Consider the following 22,437-nt stretch of genomic DNA (forward strand, 5'->3'; position numbering starts at 1 on the left):
TTAATCGTATAAATTAGAACATCTACATAGATATATATAAATCAATTTCTCTTTCCTTCTCTCTCTCTCTCTCTCTCTCTCTCTCTCTCTCTATATATATATATATATATATATATATATATATATATATATATATAAAACTTTATGTGCACAGTAATGGAGTAAGATTGCAATCTCTTGAGTCATACAAACCTAGATTTGAACTTCAATTCTAAGATTTACTAGTTATCCAGCCCAACAGGTGAGTCTGACAGTTTCATTTTCCTTTTCTATAAAATGAAAATAACAATATCTAAGTCACTGGAATGTTGTATGGATTAAATGAGATCATGCTAAGCATTGACCACTTAGCATTAGTGGTTGACACACAATAAATATTCAATAAATGTTCAATACATATTTACTCTTATCATTTACATATATACATGTATGTACATATATATTATTAGTTCTGAAAATCAACTATGTCTACTTCCCCTATTTCTCTGAATAATTAAAAGTTGGCCACACTCCAAAGTCCCAGTATTCTAGGCACACACAAGATGGCACTAGAAGGACTGCAACCCAGACAATTCTAAAAGGCCAAATCATATTTATAAGCTGAAGCATAAGTCAGAGTAGACCTTAGAGGTTTTATTACAGAAACAATTAACATCATAAAACAATGGGAGAGTAGAGAGGCAAAAAGGCTCCCCTATGGGCAAAGTTCATGGTTCTACATCCTGTCACACTACAATGAGAAAGTACATTCTTTACTAAAAGAAACACAAATCCTTCAAAATTTGAGTAGAAAAGGGTTATTTAAAAAAAAAATCTCTGTATAAGAGTCTCTTTTCCAATTCTTATTTTTTTGTATTTTCTCTTTTGCTTTAAGAGTTCCTGTTGCTTCTTTCTACTGTGATTTCTTGTTAACAGTCCATTTTTTTAAACTATGGCCCTATTTGATGAAAACCCCTCTTTTCCTTTTTTTCTAATAGAACAGATAAAACAAGTTATTATGTTCAAAAGGAAATTTTTTTAAGGGGAATAAAATTGCAGACAGCACAAAGTCAAATTTCTAAAGTATCAGGTTTCTGATCCAAGTCCTAGTCAAGCAGCAGATATCTTCAATGAACCATATTCCTTCAGGCTTCCAGTCTCTGAGGGAGTGGAAAAACTTGCAGGCTCTTTTGTCTGATTTCCCACCCTCCCAGCTCTTTGAGAGTCCCATAATAGCCTCAATCTTGTTCCCTCCCTAGTACCCAGAAGAGAGTCTACCATATTTTCCTTTACAAGGGCATTATTAACCCTTGGTTAATAATAGTTATTGTACTCCCTGCAATGGGGAGCTGAAATCATCAGTGCCCAAGCAACACTGCACTGTCCAGTAGAATTTTCTGTCCTTGGGTTGTTCAATATAGCAGCAACTAGACACACGTGGCTTTTGAGCACCTGAAACATGGCTAATGTGACTAAGGAAATTTTTATTTTTATTAATTTAAAATTTAGTAGCCACATGTGGCTGTCTTTGGACACGGTAACTTTAGAACTGTTACACTGAGTATCTACATTTAGTCTAAGAATCACACCTTGTTCATAGTTCATTCAAAAGGAAGTGACGCCCATTTGCAAACAAAAAATCATCTGTTCCTGCAAGGTCAGAGCTATTAGTTTATCGGCTCCACCTTCTTTTGGAATGTTTATATTCCAAACATAAAAGAAACAAAAAAGAGAATTTGTCAAATTAATTTCCATTCATAAAGGCCACATTAATGGGTTGGGGTTATAGCTCAGTTGGTAGAATGCTTGCCTTGTATGCACAAAGCCATGAGTTCAATCCCCAGCATTCCCCCCCAAACAATCACATTAGTATGTTATTATTACTATTTTGGTACTGGGAATTGAACCCAGAGGCACTTTACCACTGAGCTTCATACCCAGTCCATTTTAATTTTTATTATTTTTATTTCCATCTGTCTTTATTGATTGATTGATTTTATTTTGGCACTTAGAATTGAATCCAGGGGTGCTTTACCACTAAGCTACATACTCAGACCTTTTTTATTTTTTATTTTGAGTCAGAGTCTCACCAAGTTGCTTGAGGGCCTTGCTAAATTTCTGGGGCTGGCCTTGAACTTTGGATTCTCCTCCTCAGTTTCCTGAGTCACTGGGATGACAGGTGTGTACCACCATGTCTGGCCATATTAATACTTTAATCATATAAAGTCACACATGTTGGAGTTAGAATAAAAATTATTGTTTCACATTTGTATTTGATATGTCTTGTCTGGAAGGCAAGAAGAAAAAAGTTACCTTACATTTTCTCCTGAGAAGCTTTTCTAGAATAGGCACTGAGAGTCCTTTCCACTTTGTACTATTTTAGCAGATCCAGCCTAATCCTGAGTTATCCCAGCTCTGGAGATACCTTAAGGGATCTAATAACATTAATTACAAAAGGCATCTTCCATACATTCAAATTTCCTGCTTCCAAGAAAAGCTGATTTGGCATACATGGAAACAAAATACAAATGCTTTTCTGCACTACCTCCTGAGGTAGGGTCTAGAGAGTTTTAATACCAGTTTTGCCCAATCATCTGTACTTTAAAAAAATCTTACATCTTATAGATTCTTAGAAAAGTGGAACATTTTGCTATCCTGTGTCAGAATTTCCTACATGGCCCAATTAATTACAGCTTCCAAAGTCCTTGGCACTTGGCACATTGTTTTATAAGTAATTGTTTATATGCCTCTGCCTCCTCACTAGACCTCCCCCCCCCCCCCCGTTCCTGCAATATATATTAAATATATTTAAATATTTATAAATGATCAGTTTAACACTTATGAGAAAGAAGAAATCTTGGAATCTCTCAAGTCCTGCAGGAAAACTTAAAAGAAAATTGCCTTGGAAAATCCCTCTACACCAGCATTCTCCCACCAATGCTCCACTACCACTCCAGTCTGGTTTCATCCTAACCAAGGGGATGATCTGAAATCTGGCAGCTCCAAGGACTTCAAGCCCTGTTTACCAATTCAAGTGAATTCTGCAGCCTGCTTCAAGATTTGGTTCCTCTACTGAGCCAGCTTAAAGTACACTCAGGATCTCTAGGGTAAGCCAGTCACCACACCTCCCATGTCTCCCACCCTGGTACATAAACAACATACTCAAAGCACTCCTCTCCTCTGGAGTTTGAGATCTCCAAACTGATGGAGACCAGAGTTGAGCTACAGACTCATCCCCTGAGCAGAGGAATGTCTGTTTTGTCAGACATCATCTAGGTTAAGGCCTAGTAAGGATGCACAGTTATGTCCAAATATTGTATGGGACATGCTTATTCTTAAAAATTATTCATTTGGGGGCTGGGGATGTAGTTCGGTGGTAGAGGACTTCCCTAGCATGTGGGAAGTCCTAGGTTCAACCCCCAGCACTTTCATCACAAAAGAAAATAAAAACTGAAATTCAAATTTATCTAGGAGTCACCTCCCCGTTTTTAAAAATAACTTTCTAAATCTGACACTCTACTTGGGGTACAAGCTCTTAGGCTCTTTGTAGGATCAACCATTGATGTTTCCACAAATATTTTAAGCTTCCCATTAGAAGGAACATCAAGAGAAGACATCTGGGGAAGGGAGCCATAAAAGGAAGCCCAAAGCATGTGTTCCAGAATGCAGAGGTGGTTCTGTCATTTTAAAAAATTTGTCCCATCATCCCAGATGTGGAACACTTATAAAAACTTTAATATAATATGTAGCATAAAATTATAAGCTAATTATAATATCATAAGCTCTATTTCCAACCTATTTTAATATACTCCTGTCGATTACGTGGGCATATTCGCAGAACTGAAAACTTGGGACTTTGTAGTTGATGAGAGAAGGGAGGGCTGATGGAGCTTCTGTGAGGGACTTTGAGTTTTAGCACTACCCATCTCCCGTCCCCCAAATGTGTGGCCAGGATACTGTCCTATTTTGAGACACCTCGCCTCACCCAGAGTCATCTCTGCCAGTAATAGGAAACAACACCATGTGCTCCACCAGCTCAACCCGCAGTGGCGAAGTTCACCTGTCAGCTGCCGCTGCCTGCAGACCGCCGGGGCCACCAGGACCGCGTTGGCCCCGCCTCTGGCGCCGGGCGCACCGGCCACGCCCCCTTTGTTATCCGATACTTTTCTGGGTCAGCTGGTGCTGGCGTCAGGCAGAGGGATGGGCTGGCTCAGCTCGACCCGGCAGGGCTTGTTTACTATGGCTGATGATCTGGAGCAGCAGTGAGTTAATCCTGTCTCTTTTCTCTTTCTCTCTTTCTCTTTGGGCCATGATCCTGGGACTGTCTGTGGCTGAGGAACAATTTTAGACACCTTCCCGCCTTTCCTTTTTCAGGTTGGCTTCCAGGGAGGGCTGGAGGGGTGCGTTTGCTTGCTTTGCTTTTGCCCAGAAGAGGCGGGCAGAGCCTAGGGAGCGATGGTAGATGAGCTTGCTGCAGCAGCTCAGTGATTTTGAATTTTCCAATTAGTCTTCACGATTGCCCCTCATTTTCCTCTACAGAGGGGTTAGACATAGTGGTAATTATTGCACGAGATTCCCCGAAAGCAAGCTTTGGGGACGCGGGTGCGGGGGTAGCGGCTGAGGATGCTTGTCCCGACTTGCTTCAGGACTATAGTTGTGGGTGTGAAAAGAGCCTTTTAGCCCGACAAGAAGGCGTGGGAAGAACGCTGAGGTCTCCCCTGCGCGGGATTGATGTGAAGTAATGGGTCTGAGAGTTACATTAGTTCTCGCCCACCAAGACACGTTGTTGCTTACAGTTCTGTTGACAGTGCTTTTAATCATCATAACGACGTCCTTAATACAGTGGTTTCAGAATTAGATTTGGTGCTTTTTTTTTTTTTTTTTAACTGTTTCAAGGGCATCAGGTTTAGGATGCCACCTGTAGGTGGTGTGACTAGCAGTTCGCAGTCTGATGGAAGCAAGAAAAAGTTGCTTGGAGAATGACTCAGCTCCAAACCAAGACTTGGTTTCACAGGAACAGGGCCTTGGACTCAGAATTCACTCTTTCAGACCTGCAAAACTGATAGCCTGAAAAACTAATTAAATGTATCACAATAATAAATAGCTTCCTGGTCTTGAAGGAACCTCCCTAGAGGGTATTGCTATCAAAGACTACTTTTCCAAGAGGAAACTTATAATGATTTAGGGAAACAGAATATTAGAGCTGAAAGAGATGTAAGATGTTCAGCTCCATGTTACGAATAAAGAACTTGGTGCCCTTAGAAATTGGAGACTTGACCAAGATCACAGAGGTCTAGAACAGGATTCTCTCCCAACACAGAACTTCTTCTGCTTTACCTGCTTCAGGATGAAAGAGACCACCCTGGCCAAGTTAAGTTGATGCTAAGTGGCTTCTCTGCTCCTTGCCTTAGCCTTTACCTTCCAAATAGCATTGAACAGATACAGTGTGCCAGGCACCAATTCCTGGAGTTTACCTGTAAAATTTTTGGTAAAGGAAAAAAGGCAAAATAAAGCTCTTCCCAAGGAATATCTGCTGAGCAGCCTGTGGTGCTGTTCTATGGGACAGCATCTCTCTGAGCTCTGCTTTGGACAATTATAGGGCAATGTGGGGTCCACATGTTATGATCTGACTTGTGACCGCCTTTTGATGACATGGAGAGAAAGATTGGCTTTTGAAACTGGCAAAATTTTGTTGACTTGGTCCCCAGGCTTCAATCAATCAGGAAATTTTGGCAGAATATTAAAAGGATTCTCTCTCTAGGATTAGATGGTTGAGAATTCTTGTATGGCTAAAACCATTGATGTACCACTTCACCTGCAACATAAGTTTTTCTTTCAGACCTCCAACATTCTTTTTTTTTTTTTTTTTAAATATTTATTTCTGGGCTGGGGATGTGGCTCAAGCGGTAGCGCGCTCGCCTGGCATGCGTGCGGCCCGGGTTCGATCCTCAGCACCACATACAAACAAAGATGTTGTGCCTGCCGAAAACTTAAAAATAAATAAATAAATAAATATTAAAAAAAAAAAAAAGAATAAAAAAATATTTATTTTTTTTTAGTTGCAGTTGAACACAATACATTTATTCCAAACATTTAGTTTTATGTGGTGCTGAGGATCGAACCCAGGGCCCTGGGCATGCTAGGCGAGTGCTCTACCGCTGAGCCACAACCCCAGCCCCACCTCCAACATTCTTGATAGTTGTAACTTGCAAAACAGTAAGAATGTAGACAGCCTGTGGTTTAACTGAAAGGAAAGAAGGTTTGTTGAGAGTTTTATCTTGTGCTAGGCATTATTTTATGTGCTTTAGATGGACTGACTCATTTAATACCTACTATAATCCTATGAGGTAGGTACTGTTATCTCCCTTTTAAAGATGAGAAAACTGATACAGAAAACTAATATGGCTGAAGTTACATTGTTAAGTGATAGTGGTGGAATTATAACTCTGGCCATCTGGTTTTAGATCACACCTCCCTTCAGAAAACACACACATGAAGATGTGGTTATATATTGTGCTTGTTCATGAATGGCCTTGAAAACTGAGACCAGAAGGTCCAGGGAGGAGGTAGTGAAGAACCTGGATTTGAGATCTGGGTTCTTTTTTTTTTTTTTTTTTTGAGACAGGGTCTCTCTAATATGCTATATGGCCTCCCTGGACATTAGTTTTCTCACCTGTAAAATAAAGAGGCTAAACTCTACTTCTAAGGAAATATCCTAATTGAAAGTTCTGGGCTTCAAATGACCATGAGGATACCCACCATGTGCCAAGGGGGCTGTGGTTATAGCCTCCCCTCAGAATACCCCTGCATTAATTATACTGATGTTCACAGGCCCTTCCTGAAGCCATCTGTCTTGTAACCCCCTTTACTTAGGCAGAGTTAAAGAAAAAAAGAAATATCATGTAGGATAGAAAGGAAAAGCAAAAACTGTCATTCGTTGAGTATCTAATTTGTGGTGGGCACCTGATGAGGTTCCTTACATATCTAGACAGGTTTACTGAATAACACCTGTCTGCTCATCAATGTTAGTACTGTGATTCATATCCAGGAGTTGCTCATTTGTTTATTAATTCCAAAACTGGTGATTTTAACCTCTGCTCTACAATGACTTAAAGTCACTGAGTATGGAGGAGAAAGCAGGATGGGTTTTCTTATGTTTTATTGTATTCTGTGTGTTGAGGTCATAGGCAACTCATTTTACTACTCATTTTACTTTGGTCTTGGAAAATAAGACCAAAATTAACCTGTGTTCTGTGTATGAAACATAGTGGGGCTTGAACCCAGTTCTACTGCCTTGTGCCTGCCCAATCTCCATGTTCTGGGCTGACTGGGTTACCTGAGAGCTCAACTGGGCATAGGCACATGCTTCACACTTGTAGGAGCCTGAAACAGGGCCAGGAGGGCAGGTGGCATGGGAATTGTCTTTCTAACCCTAAAGGAACAGCTAGTCCTAAGACTAGAAAAGGATAATTGAAATATTAGTTAAAAATTGCTTTCTCTCCCCTTTTAATATCCTTGAACATAAATTATGATAACCAGTAACAAAGGGGAGTTGAAACAAATGAGATAATAAATGACAAAGAGCTTTGTCAAGTTTATGGTATCTGTTGAAACAATGGGCATGTTGTTGGTAACAGACATTTCCCAGGGAAGAGTAACAGTCTATCAGGCAGTAGAGCATTGCTGACTGCTATAGTGGGCAGGTCTCCTGAGCCTGAGTAACACCCTGTGCTCTGATAACTCTTCTATCAGCAAGGCTGAGAGCTTCAGTATTTCCTTTCCAATGTTGCCAGTAAACATATCTGTGTCTCCTTGTTCTAGGCCTCAAGGCTGGCTGAGTAGCTGGCTGCCTACTTGGCGTCCCACTTCTATGTCTCAGCTGAAGAATGTGGAAGCCAAGATCCTCCAGTGTAAGTAGAAGGTGCAGCTTGTCCTCCCTCCCTTAGAAGGTCCAAGAAAGATGCAGGATCTGTCCAGAGCTGGGTACACTGAGCCCACTGAGTTCTGATTAACAGTATATGGGGTAGAGGAAAATATGGCAATGATCTGAGGGAAGATTCACACAGAGAACTCTATATTCTATGGTAGTGGTTCCTCGGCTTCTCCATAGCCATCCAGCTCCTGTCACATCCTACAACTTCACCTTAATCCCTAATGTGTCAACACACACAACACACATGCACACTTCTCTCCATCCCTCCTTCCTTATCCCCATTCCTCTCTTCCTCCTTCTCTTTTTCTCTTAACACATAAGCTCTTATTAACTTACCATTTTCCTTTCTGAGGACCAGCAATCCTACATTCTCTAACGTTGTTTCCTGTGTTCTGCCCAGCTGTGGTGTTCTACCCAGCTGTGGTCTACCACCTATCTACTTACCACAGTTTGAAACTCTCACAGACCAGCTCTCCTAGACATTATGTTGAGGCAAGGCATCCCATAAACAGCAGTAGCTAATGGCTCAAACAAGATCTTTGGGCTATGACTTGACCTTGGCTTCTCTCCTGTCTTCAATCTGCCTAGCCCATGATAGTCCCCACCCTGCCCTACTGCCCCCAGCCACCTTATCTACAACTCTGCCCAACAAAATGGAAAGATCCAGGCTATATCACCCAGACAACTCTGTTGCATGACAACAGAGCAAAAACTACCTACCTTGGTGTCTAAGCCCAAGGCTCAACACACTCCCAAAATTCCCTCCACCTGGCTGCCAAGTCCCAGGTTCAAGAGTGATAGATGCTGGTACAACCAATCTGGAAAGCAGTATGAAGATTCCTTAGGAAACTTGGAATGGAACCACCATTTGACCCAGCTATCTCACTCCTTGGTCTATACCCAAAGAATTTAAAACCAGCATACTATATAAACGCAGCCACATCAATGTTCATAGCAATTCAACTCACAATAGCTAAACTGTGGAAGCAACCTAGATGCCCTTCAATAGATGAATGGATAAAGAAACTGTGGTATATATGCACAATGGAATATTACTCAGCATTAAAAGAGAATAAAATTATGGCATTTGTAGGTAAATGGAAGGAATTGGAGAATATTATGCTAAGGGAAGTAAGCCAATCCCCAAAAAACAAAGGCTGAATGTTCTCTCTGATAAGTGGATGCTGATCCATAATGAGGATGGGGGAGATATGTAAAAATGGAGGCACTTTGGGTGGAGGGGAGGGTGCATGGGGGCAGGAAAGATGGTGGAATGAGATGAACATCATTACTCTAGGTACATATGCACATATGGTGTAATGCTACATCATGTACAACCATAGAAATGTGAAATTGTGCTGCAATTGTGTACAATGAATCAAAATGCATTCTGATGTCATATATACCTAATTAAAAATAAATAAATTTTTAAAAAAGTGATGGATGCAAGAGCTGCATGGTGTCAGTGGTGTCACTACCACCCTGGGCCCAAAGCAAGCTGGGAACATAACATCAAGGAATAATATGGCTCCTCTTACTACTCACAAGCAAATGGTATACAAATTGTGCTTGGACTTTAATTCTTTGGGGCATGTGGTACAAAAGAAAGAATTACTCTGATACTTACTGAATCTAATAGAAGACTATTCAAGACTATTCCAAATACTGCAAGGACAGGGGCATTTATAACTGAGGAACAGGGTGAAGGGTTCAGAGGATGGAAAATTACTAAGAGGAAATATCAAGGACAGGGGAGTCCTTATCAAATTGACTTTATGCTGAAGGATGGTCAAAGGTATGAGATGAGGAACTTGATCAACTATAAAAGGTGAGGGAATTTTTGTTAACCTCACCTTTTATGAAGTAGTAGGCAGGCTGAAGACAGGGTAGGTGCCAAGGTCAAGAGGAGCTTGCCTAAAGTTTGGTCAAGAAGAGAGTTGATCAGTTGTCAGAGGGTTGTACAAGAGAAGAACTGAGGGAGGTTGGGAAGAGTTTGGGACTGTCAAGAGAAATCTGAAGAGGAGTCCATGCAAAATGACTTTTCTGTCAGAAAACAGTCTTGTTGATTTCTCCTGGGATTCTCCCCTCCTCAGGTCTCCAGAACAAGTTCCTGGCCCGATATGTGTCTCTCCCAAACCAGAACAAGATCTGGACGGTGACTGTGAGCCCTGAGCAAAAGGACCGCACCCCCCTGGTGATGGTGCATGGCTTTGGGGGCGGCGTGGGCCTCTGGATCCTCAACATGGATTCACTGAGTGCCCGCCGCACACTGCACACCTTTGATCTGCTTGGCTTTGGGCGAAGCTCAAGGCCAACATTCCCAAGAGATCCGGAGGGGGCCGAGGATGAGTTTGTGACCTCAATAGAGACATGGAGGGAGACCATGGGGATCCCCAGCATGATCCTCCTAGGGCACAGTTTGGGAGGATTCCTGGCCACCTCTTACTCTATCAAGTACCCTGAAAGGTAACAAGCAGGCAGCTACTTCTCTTCCTCATGACTTGACTCTTTACCTTGTAGGAACTTTAAAGCATTAATTTCCAAAAGTCCTGTTCTTCCTGGGTGATTTAAGGGCTATGGTGCCAAGTGACTATAGCATGTTCTCCTTTTTCTTCCTTTAATACAGAGTTAAACACCTTATCCTGGTGGACCCTTGGGGCTTTCCCCTCCGGCCAACTGACCCCAGTGAGATCCGTGCACCTCCCACCTGGGTCAAGGCTGTGGCTTCTGTCCTGGGGCGTTCCAATCCCCTGGCTGTTCTTCGAGTAGCTGGGCCCTGGGGTGAGTATCCTGCTGATAAAGAAACCCTCTTCTTAAAGCAAGGCTGTCTCATTCAACCAAGCCCTGCTGTATCTGGTTTCCCCACCATCTCCACCTATTCATAAAAAGTGGGATCTGGACCAGATCTCTTGGGTGTTTCAGAGGGTTATTTTTTCCCTTAAAGTTTTGCTGTGTAGAGAATAGATAGAGCAGAACAGCTACCTCATACCTTGGCAGACCCTCAGGGAAAGAAAGAGCCTGGGAAGTGACTCTTTCTCTGCTACATGTATGAGTTTGTAGGACCAAGCTATCTGTGATTCAGGTGTAGTAACCACCACTGGATCCCATCCCAGGGGCTCACCTAGCACCTGTAGCAGGGAGGGTCAGAGCCTGAGCCTGAAGGTTAACTCACAATGGCAAGCACACCCCTCTAAGCCATGCCCTGCTTCAAGAAAACACTACATCTTCATCTTCTCTGGGTTGCTGAGTACTAAGTGATTCTTTGGGTTAAAGGAAGGAAGGAGGTAGAGTAGGGAGCCATGGTATAGTACTAGTAGCTCTACTCTTCATATTTTCATTGTCCACACCCTTCACTTTGGGAAATTTATTATTCTGATGAAGTAAAAGGCAGATTTCCTTTGTAGAAAAGATTAGTGACTCTTTTTTTATTCTAATGGCATATATATATACATAGTAATGTTCAATAGTCAATTACTGTGAGTTAAATCTAATGGCTAAATAAAAGTTATCTCTGTGGTCCCTACAAGAAAAACAGAATGGTTCCAAATAAAGGAGGTCATTAGCATTTGAGTAGGAGGTAGGAGTTCAAGAGTCCTAGAAGAAAAGAAGGCTAGCAAGAGACACAGATGCCAAAGGAGAGTATGTGGGCAGAGGGCTGACCTTAGTGTTCCCAGCACTGTGGACTCCACCAGATTCTCTACAAGGAGAAGCCCTGCTCTAACCACCATCCCCCTTTCTGGCCTTGGGTCTGGCAGGTTTGTGCAGTGTATCGGAGCTATTGGGGTGTTTGGCTGGCAACCATGGAAGACTGAGTCAGCAGAGGGGCAGGGCCCATAGATATCTACACTGCACCTCCCCAGCTACTTCTTGCAAACAGAAAAAAAGAAAGAAAGATGAGAAATTGACCCTTAGGCTCAGTTTTTACAGTCTCTTTGGGTGCTCTACTGGTTGGATGTGTACCATCAAGCAAGGTGAAAGGAACAGATTGTTCTAACACAGTGTCCTGAGCCAGATCGTTAAGGACACCTCTCCACATATTATTTCAGGCTTGAAAATGAGAGGACTCTTGGGAGGTGGTCCCGTTTCATCTACTCCCTTCAGAAGGTTAAAAGGCCATATGGGTCCCAGGGAGAAAGAAAACATGGCTCAGACTATAAGAAAAACATCTCCACCATAGACTCTTGTGGAGTTTATGGTCCTTTTAGGAAAAGACCTTGGGACTTCATTGAGCTGAAAATAACCTGGTTTCTCAGTGATGTTAGACTATCTTTAAATTCTTAGGTGACCAACTAACTATCATTTGAAGTCATCTGGAGTTTTCCAGCAGACTTCTATACTCTTTTTGCCACTATAATATTAAATGCATAAAGCAAATAAACCCTTCAGAGAAATAATATTTGGTTAAAGTTGTTTAAACATACACAGGCAGGAGTCTTATCCCCTGTACTGCCCAAACTGGCCACTCATGTTTTTCTATCCCCTCCTAGGGCCTGGCCTGGTACAGCGATTCCGGCCAGACTTCAAGCGTAAATTTGCAGACTTCTTTGAAGATGATACTATATCAGAGTATATCTACCACTGCAATGCACAGAATCCCAGGTGAGGGCGGCTGTCGGGGCCCACTTGGGGTGGATGGTTTAAAGAAAAAATTTCCGCTATATAGTGCTGTGCTTTATTTCTTCTACAAAGCACTGGCTCAGGGGAACACACACTTGTAGTAGCAGGCTTGATCATTTCCAAAGGGTTCTCCAGGGATGGGCACAAAGGGATGTAGAAGATAATAGATTAATTAAACATTTTGTCCATCTCTAGAGAAAGGTCTTCCCTCTTCCCTAGAGATAGGCAGTTGGCCTGATGGGCAAGAGTCTAGGAAACATTTTTAAAGACTTTTTTTTTTAATTGAAAAAGTGATACAAACATAGTAATTTTTTAAAAAGCAAAGTAAAAGAAAGCCTGAAGTTCCTAAATTTCCTCATTATTTTCAATTTAAGATGTCACCAAACATTGCTTCAGAGAACCTCCTGGCACATATTCTTTTATATACACATATAATACATCTATAGAATACATTCCTACAAATAGAATTGTTGAGTGAAAGGGTATGTGTTTGAATTAATTATGTGCATTTTGAAATAAAATCATTGGGACACAAATTCCCACTCTTCTGGAGGTTTGAAGGTGTCCCTGGAACCTTGAGAAAGTCTATCCCTGGCAACTCACTGACACAACAGGTCCCATTTCTTGCCAGCCTGTAGTCTTTGCAACATTGACAGCCAGGGCCAAGCCAAGGAGGCAATCTTCTCCTATAATAGATGTCCTGTGAGTGGCAGATAGCAAAAGGCCACTTTGGTGGCACCACCTTTGTGGAGTCCTCTCCCCAAGTTGCTGGGAGGCATCTCGGGAGCTAAGGTCACTTACTGCCCTACTAGGCTTTTCCAAGTTACCTGCCTTGAGCCCAAAGCTGTGAAGAAGGTGGGGCTCTGCCTTCCAGCAATACTATCAGCATTAGCCTCAGAGAACTTTGGGGTAGTGTGGGAGCTGTCCTGCCAACATTGCACATGAGTTCAGCTAATGGAAGGGCCCAGTAAAGCAGTGCAACGAAAACCCTCCTCAGTCACATCAGACACCTCTGTCTTCCTGCTCTTAGCTCATCTCAGCCCCCACATACTCAGCACCAGTCCCATAGGCCTATTCCTGTCCTTCCCTCAGAATTTTCCCTACCGTGGACCTAGTTCTGTACAGTAGCCACCCAGTCCAAGTCACAGAATAATCTTGCAACTGATTCATGACCTAGAGGAAGCAAAGATGACAACATGATAATCATCTCCCTTACCCCCAACTGCCATTGCTCAATTTTATAATTCCCTGAGTTTTTTTGAGTTGTAACTGATAAGTTCCTGATGACTTTGATCAGTCCCTTGGAAAACATGACATCTGGCCAAGAGAAAGATGTTTGAGGGGATACTTACTTCACTTCACTTAAACTTAGGGGTTTTGTATTTATTTTCATTCTCTTAATCATGAGAAAATTTGTAAATGAGAAAATTAAGGTGTATCCTGTTTACATGCCTTGCTAAGGAAATAGCCAGAATTTGAATTCATGTCTGTCTGACTCCAAATTCCATGATTTATCTACTTTGCTGTGACATATTAAGGAAAAGTTCTCAGGTTCCTGTGGCCTTGGCAGAATTCATCCTGGGGGTGCAAAGGAGACCAGAGGTATAACCATAATAAACAGGCAGAGCCTTAAAGATGGCTCAGACCCCTGAAAGCTGGAGTTTATGCTAGATTTGCAGATACCTCATGATATGGCCTCAGTTACTTCTATCCAGGAAATGACCAGAGAGTAAAATAGATTGGGTTGGCATTTGTTGCTTCTCTTTAGCAGAAATCATAATTCCCCTTGTCTTCCTAAGACTGGTTTTTAATCCCAGAGTCTTCTCAGGAAGCCCTCTTTATTGCTATAGTCCTCACTTTTCAGAGTTCACCTCAATTGGTTCCCCTACCCTCCACCCAACAAGCTAAGTTCCTAGTCTGTGCTTTCACAGCTCTCTACTACCCTTTCATAATCCCCAAGAGATTTTAAGCTAAATGCTTAATCGTATGATTAGCTATTTAACACTCAACTTCCCAAAATGTGAGCTTCAGGAGGGCAGACACCTCATCTATCATTCATATGTTCCCTCACCAGCCCAGGGCATGACACATAAATATTTGTTGAATGAAAGCAGTCCATTTCACTCTTGGATGGTTCTCTGTGCCATAGGGTTTTCCATTGTGTGATGATTCCATCATCTCCTAATCTTACCAGTATTTAATAAGCCCAGTGCTGGGTTTTGAGGGAAATACAAATACAGCACTAAGATTCTGACCCAGCCTCTGAAGGGACCAAGAAGTTGACATTGTCTGCTGCAGGATTTATTATATTCATTGTCTTACCCTGGTTTGTTTCTGTCAGTGGTGAAACAGCATTCAAAGCCATGATGGAGTCCTTTGGCTGGGCCCGGCGCCCCATGTTGGAGCGAATTCATTTAATTCGAAAAGATGTACCCATCACCATGATCTATGGGGCCAACACCTGGATAGATACTAGCACAGGAAAAAAAGTGAAGATGCAGCGGCCAGATTCCTATGTCCGAGACATGGTATGTTAGTCTACCCAAGGAGGGGGAGCCAAGGTGGAAATGCTGTGACTTGAATGATAGCACATGTTAATTGACTCTCCGTCAAACAACTCTGCCTTGGGTAGAGAAGGATGATCAGAGTAGGGCGAAAAGGGGAATGAACAGGTTGAGCTAGGGCATTAGATTTGAAATGTTTGACTGTCTTGGTAATATCAAAATTAGAGACTTCCCACTTCTGGAGAGCCCAATTAGCTAAAAGGCAGGTTCTTGTCCAGTAGCCAGGCATACACACATTGCCACTCCAGCACCCCTCACCAAATAATTCCTGCCCCAAACCAGTGTCATGAATAGTAGAGATCATCATGAAGACTTGCTGCTACACTTCTGCCTTCTCCTTTTTTCTTATTCCCTCCCCTCATTTGCCAAGGAGCATGTTTCTAGGCTGGGTACCACCCATGAGCCCTGGTTTCCTGGGTTTTGGAGCAGAATAGTGATGGAACTCACATGGAAGGAAAGATACAGTGAATGGCCAAAGAAGAAGTAGAACAGGATATGAAGAGTCATTGGTTCCCAAAGGAATGTACCAAGATCCAGGAAGAAAGAGCATTAGGAGTTAGTTAGTTTGCATTGCTAATGACCAAGATACCTGACAAGAACAACTTAGAGGAGGAAAAGTTATTTTGGGCTCACAGTTTCAGAGATTCAGTCCATAATCAGCTGACTCTATTGCTCCAGGCCCCTGGTGAGGCAGAACATCATGGCAGAGGATGTGGTGGAGGAAAACAGCTCAGCTCATGATAGCTAAGAAGCAGAGCTAGAGGAGCCAGGGACAAAATATATAATCCTCATGACATGCCCCCAGTGACCCGTTTTCTCTAGGCATGCCCCCACCTGCTTTTAGTGACCACCCAGTAATCATTCAAATTATCACTCCATCAGATGGATTAATCCATTGAAAGCATTATGGCCCTCATAATCCAATCATTTCACCACCTGCATTAGCCAGTATAGGAGCTTTTGGGAGACAAACCATAACACATTTCTGATAAGAGCTGGTGGATGAAAAGCAAGTTTAAGGAGAGAAGAAATGGTGGAGCAGCTTTCCAGTATTGGGAATAAAGGGCCATTTCAACCCTGATGGGTCTTTTCTCCACAGGAGATTGAGGGTGCATCGCACCATGTCTATGCTGACCAGCCGCACATCTTTAATGCTGTAGTGGAAGAGATCTGTGACTCAGTGGATTGAGCTGCTCTTGCTAGAGGAAGAGGAGAAAGCCAGAGAGTTGTTCTCACCTCCCTGTCTGCTTAGTCACCCCTCTGTTCTTTCCTCACCAACTAACATGTGCCAGCCAGGCAGAGTCTTAGGCTGTCCCCAAGATAGGACCACCGTGAAAAAGAGCACTTCTGATCCCATGCTGAGGGCTGGAGGCAGAAGTCACAAGAGGCCTTGAGCTCCCCCGCCCTGGGGAAGAATATGAAGGGTTGCCCAGTGCCACTCCAGTCTCTCCATGCCAAGTGTCACCCAGATGAAAGTTGTAAAGGAATTGCACCAATCCATGTTGCCTCTCTATGTGGCCTTTCATTCCTCTGAGCAGAGGAGGTCTCCCAACAGCCTTTCCTAGCTCTGGAGTGTTTATGGGGGTAGGTTCCATGCAAGAACATCTTCCCTCTCCATCACCTCCTCACTCCTATCCCATGCCAACTCCATCCAGGTTCTGGTTGGGATCGGGTCCCACTTCACCACCAAGAGCAGGTCCTGAAGCTTTGTTCACTTCCATGACCTCAGAAGTCATATACAAAGCCCTCAATGGCAGATGAGGAAAGAGACCAGGGCAGGACATGGTGACACGGCCCTGAGTGATAATAGTTCTGGCAGAGTGAAGACTAGAATGCAGGTCTACTGACACACACTGCATACTGCAGATTCATGGCAGACACCAAGGGGCTGGTCACCGACTGACTTCAAGCCTATCCTTATCCCATATTCTAGCCCCATTATGCAGACATGCTGCTGTCCTGCCCTGTGCCTGTCCTGGCTGCCTAAACTAAGGACACTCAAGTACTTCCTTCCTTGCCCCATCTTCTCCCTATGGGAGACTTCTGAGTCTCCCTTTGTGCCTTGGGCGTGAAGCCCCATGTGTAGTATAGAGCAAAGGTGGCTCCTGGTGGAGAGAGGGAGGAAAACCCTTCACCCCAGGGCCACGTCTGGATTCGCCATGCCCACCACTTTTCACAGCATTTTCTACCTGCCCCCAGAACTGAGGACCACTAAGAGCCCCTGCTCATGATCCACTGGGGAGCCTCAAGCCAGCAGGCCCCTGCCCTCATCATCCACAGGATGGTTCTTACTGCCTGACCCTCTATCCCTACCATCTGTCCCCATGGTCTCCCGCTCATCCAGCAAAGAACCTGTCAGCTCTCCCCCAGGGGCTCATTCCATGTGCTGCTCTGAGGTCTGGGCAGTAGGCTGGGCCTGGCCCCAGAAGCAGGGCAGCTCCTGTCTGCTCCTTCACTTTTGTAAAGCCAACCCTTTCACCAGAATAGTATTAACTCCTGGTGCTGTGTACTACTGGTCCAGCTGCCTTGGGCTCCTTTTCTATATTAATAAAGAAATAAGTAAAAACTACTGGTGGTGATGATACTTAATATTGCTGCAATGAGAGTACTAGGTGGTATTGACTTCACAATTGTCCATGTGGTGTCCAAGTCGGAGAAGGAATCCCTGGTCTACTTACACGCCACTCCCTGTCCTGTTTAGTGCTGTGTTTGCCCTCTGGACCTGGCCCAGAGTCCAGGCCAACACAGACCATCTCAAACCCACTTGTGATAGAAGAGGAGTCAACCAGAGTGTGGATGGATTCAGCCCCAGTTCACAGGAGGAGAATTAAGCAGAACTGGAGGCTCCCTGCTTCCCATTAGACACCTTCTCTCTAAAGTTCAGTGGGTCTGCACATGTACTGCTCCCTGCAGCCTGTTCTAACTCCTACTCATCCTCCAGATCTTAGCTCGTATATTCCTTTTGTAGGGGAGTCTTACTGTGAGCTCCCAAATTAAATTTGAATACCTGTTTATGTCTCTCTGTGCTACACTTCTGTTTGTAAAACTCTTCAACTTATGATCACTTATTTAACGTCTCTTTTTCCTTCAACATAAACTACAAAAGGACAGAGGTATATCTGGGACGTAGTTCATGAATAAATGTTTTGTACAAGTCACAGGAAATGAGATATGTCAAGTGTTGGAAAATGATCAAATCATGACACACGGTATGGCTGACTCCAGGTAAGCCCAGAATTACACCTCTGAGTGGCATATGATACTGTATATGCCATGACAAACAACTGAATGAACCAATAGAACACCTGGAAGAGTTACAAATCTCTGATCCATCCCAGGACCCTGTGTCTTCTCTGAAAATTGCTGTATAGAGGAAGAGGGCAGGTATTTAGAACTTACTATAAGCCAAGCTCTAGTGCTATAATAATGAATAAACATGGTCCCTGCTTTTGTAGGAAATTCCAGCCTACTTGGAGAGACATACTTAATTTAATAACTATGTAAATCAATGAGAACTTGGAGAAGAAAAGTGCTGCCCATAAAAGATTGGGGAAGCCTGGTGCAGGCCTCTGGCAGCTGAGGTTGAAAGTGAAGCAGGGAGGAGCCCCTGGGGGAGGATGGCTCTGAGGTAAGTCTGGGAAGCACCTGCTCACACAGACTGTCTGGTCATGGGAAGAATGTGTTCATCCTAAAAAGCAGTGGAAGGAACTGAGCTCTGGTCTGGATGAGTAAAGAGTGACAGGATCAGACTGATTCTGAAACAGCAACTCTGACTGCTCTGTGGGGGACAGCCTGGAGAAAAATGAGTCCCTCCCTGCAGGAAAACTCAGAGACTCCACAGTGGTAAAGGCCAGATATGCTGGCAGATTGGACTTGACTAGTGGAGAAAGATGTAAAAAATGTTTGGGTGATTAAAGGGACAACACCAAGGTGTCAACACCAAGTGATGCTATCACCCTCCTCAAGAAGGCGCTGAGTGAGATGGTACAGTGGTTACCAAACCTGCTCATTTAACAACCTGGAACCATTTTTTAAAATATAGATTTCTGATCTCTATTCCTCCTTTAATAAACCTGAAAGAAATCTGACCATCAAATCTGCATTAAAAGGCATTCCTAGGGGATTCTGATGCCCCAGCTCTGCAGTCACTTATCTAAGGGATTCTGTATCTCTGACTCTTGACCCAGAAAGCCCTTGTGTACAAGTAGGGCCGATGATCCTAAAAGTTCATCCTGCTTGCCCAAGAGTCACTTTTCTCTGGAAGGCTGTACAATAATGTTGATATGATTTCCCCAAACCCAATCCAATGCAAAAACACCTCTTAGGAGCAGGTGCAAGAGGAGTCAAGAAGGTCATTCAGGATGCTCTGTTCTCACTACTGGCTCATGAGCATGGAAACTTTCCTCAAACTTGGAGATCATCCTGCCTCAGGCTCCTGAGTAGCTGAGTTTACAGGTATGCATCATTGCACCCAGCTAAATCTCTTTTTGCATCAAAACACATACAATCTACAGAAATGCATCATTATTCTTATTTGTTGCACTGTCTTCCATTGTGAGAAACTGCCATAATTCATCCACTTCTCTGTTGTTGGATTTTAAAGTTGCTTCTAAATATTTTTATGTTTTAAACAAGGTGTGATTGACACCTGTACATACATTTTTGCCCATTTGACCAACAATTTCCTTCTCAGAAGATTGCAGAATTGAAGGGTATTTTTATAAGCAATGAAAATAGTTTATATCAAGCAATCAGAAAAGGAAAAGCAAAGCTGGGCATGATTGCATGCACATATAATCCCAACTACTTGGGAGGTTGAAGCAGCACAACTTGGTGAGACCTGGTCTCAAGAAAGAAAAAAGAAAGAAGGAAAAGGAATCCAGCAGAAAAATAAATGTTTTATCTATGTAAAGAGTATATGAATTAAGTAATTCACAGGAGACACATGAATGACCAATAAACATATGAAAAGATGCTCAACCTCACTAGTAATAGAAGAAATAAAAGACAATAATGAGATGCTAGTTTTACATGGAGAATGACAAAAAATTTAAAGGCTGTTGATAATATCTACAATGGCAATGGTGAAAAAGATGGACATTTTCATACAATTGCTGTGGGAGAGGAAATTGTACCAGATTTTTAGAGAGATGCACAAGTCAAAGTCTCTGCCTTTATGGAGTTTTCCTTCTAGTAAGAAAGACGAACAAATATAAATATGTAGATATCAGATAGTACTATGGAGTGTGGTCCACTTCTGGCCATGATAGCCAAACAGTGCATGTGGCTCTGCCTATGGCCTTAGCCCCACTGCTCCTGCCCTTGGAAGGGCCTTGCCTACCATTTTTTCTTTACTTTTTCAACAGCCTCATTAAAATTTATCCAAAGTTAGTATGCTCTGCAACTTGGGGAAAGGGACAAATTTCCAGTCCTAAACTTAGAGAAATCAATAGCCAAGGGATTTGGAACTTCCAATCTTAAAGTTAGAGCAATCAACAGACAAGGGATTAGAAGTGTCTGGGGCCTTGTTAGCACAGTGTTGTGAAGAATCTCAAGAGAAGCTCTATAGCTTCACTCCACAGAGGGGAAAGTTTTCCTTAGTGGGTCACTACTTGGGACTTCACATTTCAAAGTTTCATAGAAACTTGGAATCAATCCAAATATATCAGGTCTGTACTAGATACGCAGTGTCACAAAGTCTCCAAAAAATACCTTATAACAAGGAATTGTTAGGGAAGTTACTCCAATAACCCAGCAAGGTCTCTGGTACTGCCTAGGGTTGAGTTCAGTGAATCTCCACAGTTACACCTTGAGCTCAACAGAACACAGGAGAGACTCCAAAGTCATTTCCCTAGTATGATTCACTGGCCTCTCACCAAAAGAATCCAAAAGCAGGGTCAGAGATCTGGAGAAGCAGGAAGTTCCTGGGGAGCCTTGAAAGCCCCTCTAGCTGGGTGACTTAGGAAATTCCAAGAATAAATAGATATTTCTCATCCCTGGATGATTTAGAATTTGTTGAAGATAACTAGAAAACAAGGAGCATGGGCTTGAAAAAGAAGATACAATGTGACTAAGCTAAATAATAATAGTCAACAATAATAATAGTCAACTATGTATCATTCCAAGCTCTTTACATGTTATTTTAGTGCATCCTCCAAGAAAACCCTTTGAGAAGTGTTATTATAATAGCCAGTCCACTGAGGAGAAAACTGGGGCACAGTGACACTAAAGCACTTGGTTCCAAAGTTACATAGCTAGTCAATGGGCATATCAGGATTAAAATCAAGATGAAAAATGCAGAGCCTGTTCCCTGAGGTGTTACATTTGTGGCACTCTGGAAACTATCCACTAGACTAAATAGTCTCCATATGCCTCTGGATATAATCAGCACCAACTAATCTTTTGCATAAATTACTTTCTACTGTTGCAGAAATTTGCCCAACTAATGGTATCAAGATTGTTTCCCTTGGAAAATCCCATGCTTCTGGAAGTGGTATGAGCTCTTCATCACCAGAAGTACAAACAGTTGGGCTTCATGATCTGCAGGGTCTCTCCTTGCCCTGTGCTCAGTTCTATTGAACTGTTCCGCCTGAGATGCCAGGCAGAGGCTAATTAATCCACATAGGGAAGCCTGTGGAGACCAGTGGGTCTATTGCAGGCAGAAACTAATCTACCTCCCTACCTAGTACTATCCTGTTAACTCTATACATACATATGAATAGTGGCAGCCCCCAGGTCTGTTGGAGGAACCAGTTTGATATCTGCCTCTCTCCAACCAAAGGGCAGCACCTGCCTCAGGTGATTGCCACCATCCTAGACAGAGAGTATCTATGAAGTTCTTAAGGACAGGGCAAGAAGCTGCATGGTCTCCTTCAGAGGAACATTCCTTATTATATCTAAGCTAAATATTTCCCATCACACCACCAAACATTCCTTCTGTCCACAAGGACAAATAGCAGAGGATAATGGCTGCCTGTTTGCAACTCAAGGAGCTACTGTGTTCCTTCCTATGACTGACCCCTTCCTTCTTTTATTATTTCTGCAATATTCTAAAATGTTTATCATAATTTAATAGATTTAATTTTTCAAACTTTTCATTGTATAATGTTCAGATGTACAGAAAATCTTAATAATACAATGAATATCCAAAATCCACCACCTAATTCAGTTTTTAAATTTTTAATAAGCCAAGGATAATGAGAATTCCAAATATCCATAAGTCTAATTAATGATTATATTCAATGTTGAAATATTAAAAATAATTCTGACTATAAAATCAGAAAAACCTAAGCCCCATATTCATTAATTTGATCTTGGTTAGAATTAAAACTGAAGACAAGAGCT

The 22,437-nt window shown here is 42.6% G+C and overlaps 1 protein-coding gene across 2 annotated transcripts; it reads left to right on the forward strand.

Moving 5' to 3' along the window:
• The first annotated feature begins 4,132 nt into the window (after positions 1–4,132).
• Positions 4,133–17,662, forward strand: Abhd4 (abhydrolase domain containing 4, N-acyl phospholipase B). 2 transcript variants are annotated; one of them, XM_046465295.2, is made up of 7 exons: positions 4,133–4,241; positions 7,801–7,889; positions 10,006–10,378; positions 10,539–10,693; positions 12,400–12,511; positions 14,871–15,057; positions 16,193–17,662. In XM_046465295.2, exons 1-7 carry the CDS (start codon positions 4,180–4,182, stop codon positions 16,280–16,282), a joined length of 1,068 nt encoding a protein of 355 aa, XP_046321251.1. In that variant the 5' UTR covers positions 4,133–4,179; the 3' UTR covers positions 16,283–17,662. The 2 variants fall into 2 exon arrangements, with proteins under 2 accessions (XP_046321251.1, XP_046321252.1); XM_046465296.2 differs by lacking the exon at positions 4,133–4,241 and adding an exon at positions 4,251–4,353.
• The last annotated feature ends 4,775 nt before the right edge of the window (positions 17,663–22,437 follow it).

The sequence above is a fragment of the Marmota monax genome, unplaced genomic scaffold (genome assembly GCF_021218885.2).
Source record: "Marmota monax isolate L192 unplaced genomic scaffold, Marmota_monax_Labrador192_F-V1.1 WCK01_AAM20220418_F8-fsc00079, whole genome shotgun sequence".
Taxonomy (NCBI): domain Eukaryota; kingdom Metazoa; phylum Chordata; class Mammalia; order Rodentia; family Sciuridae; genus Marmota; species Marmota monax.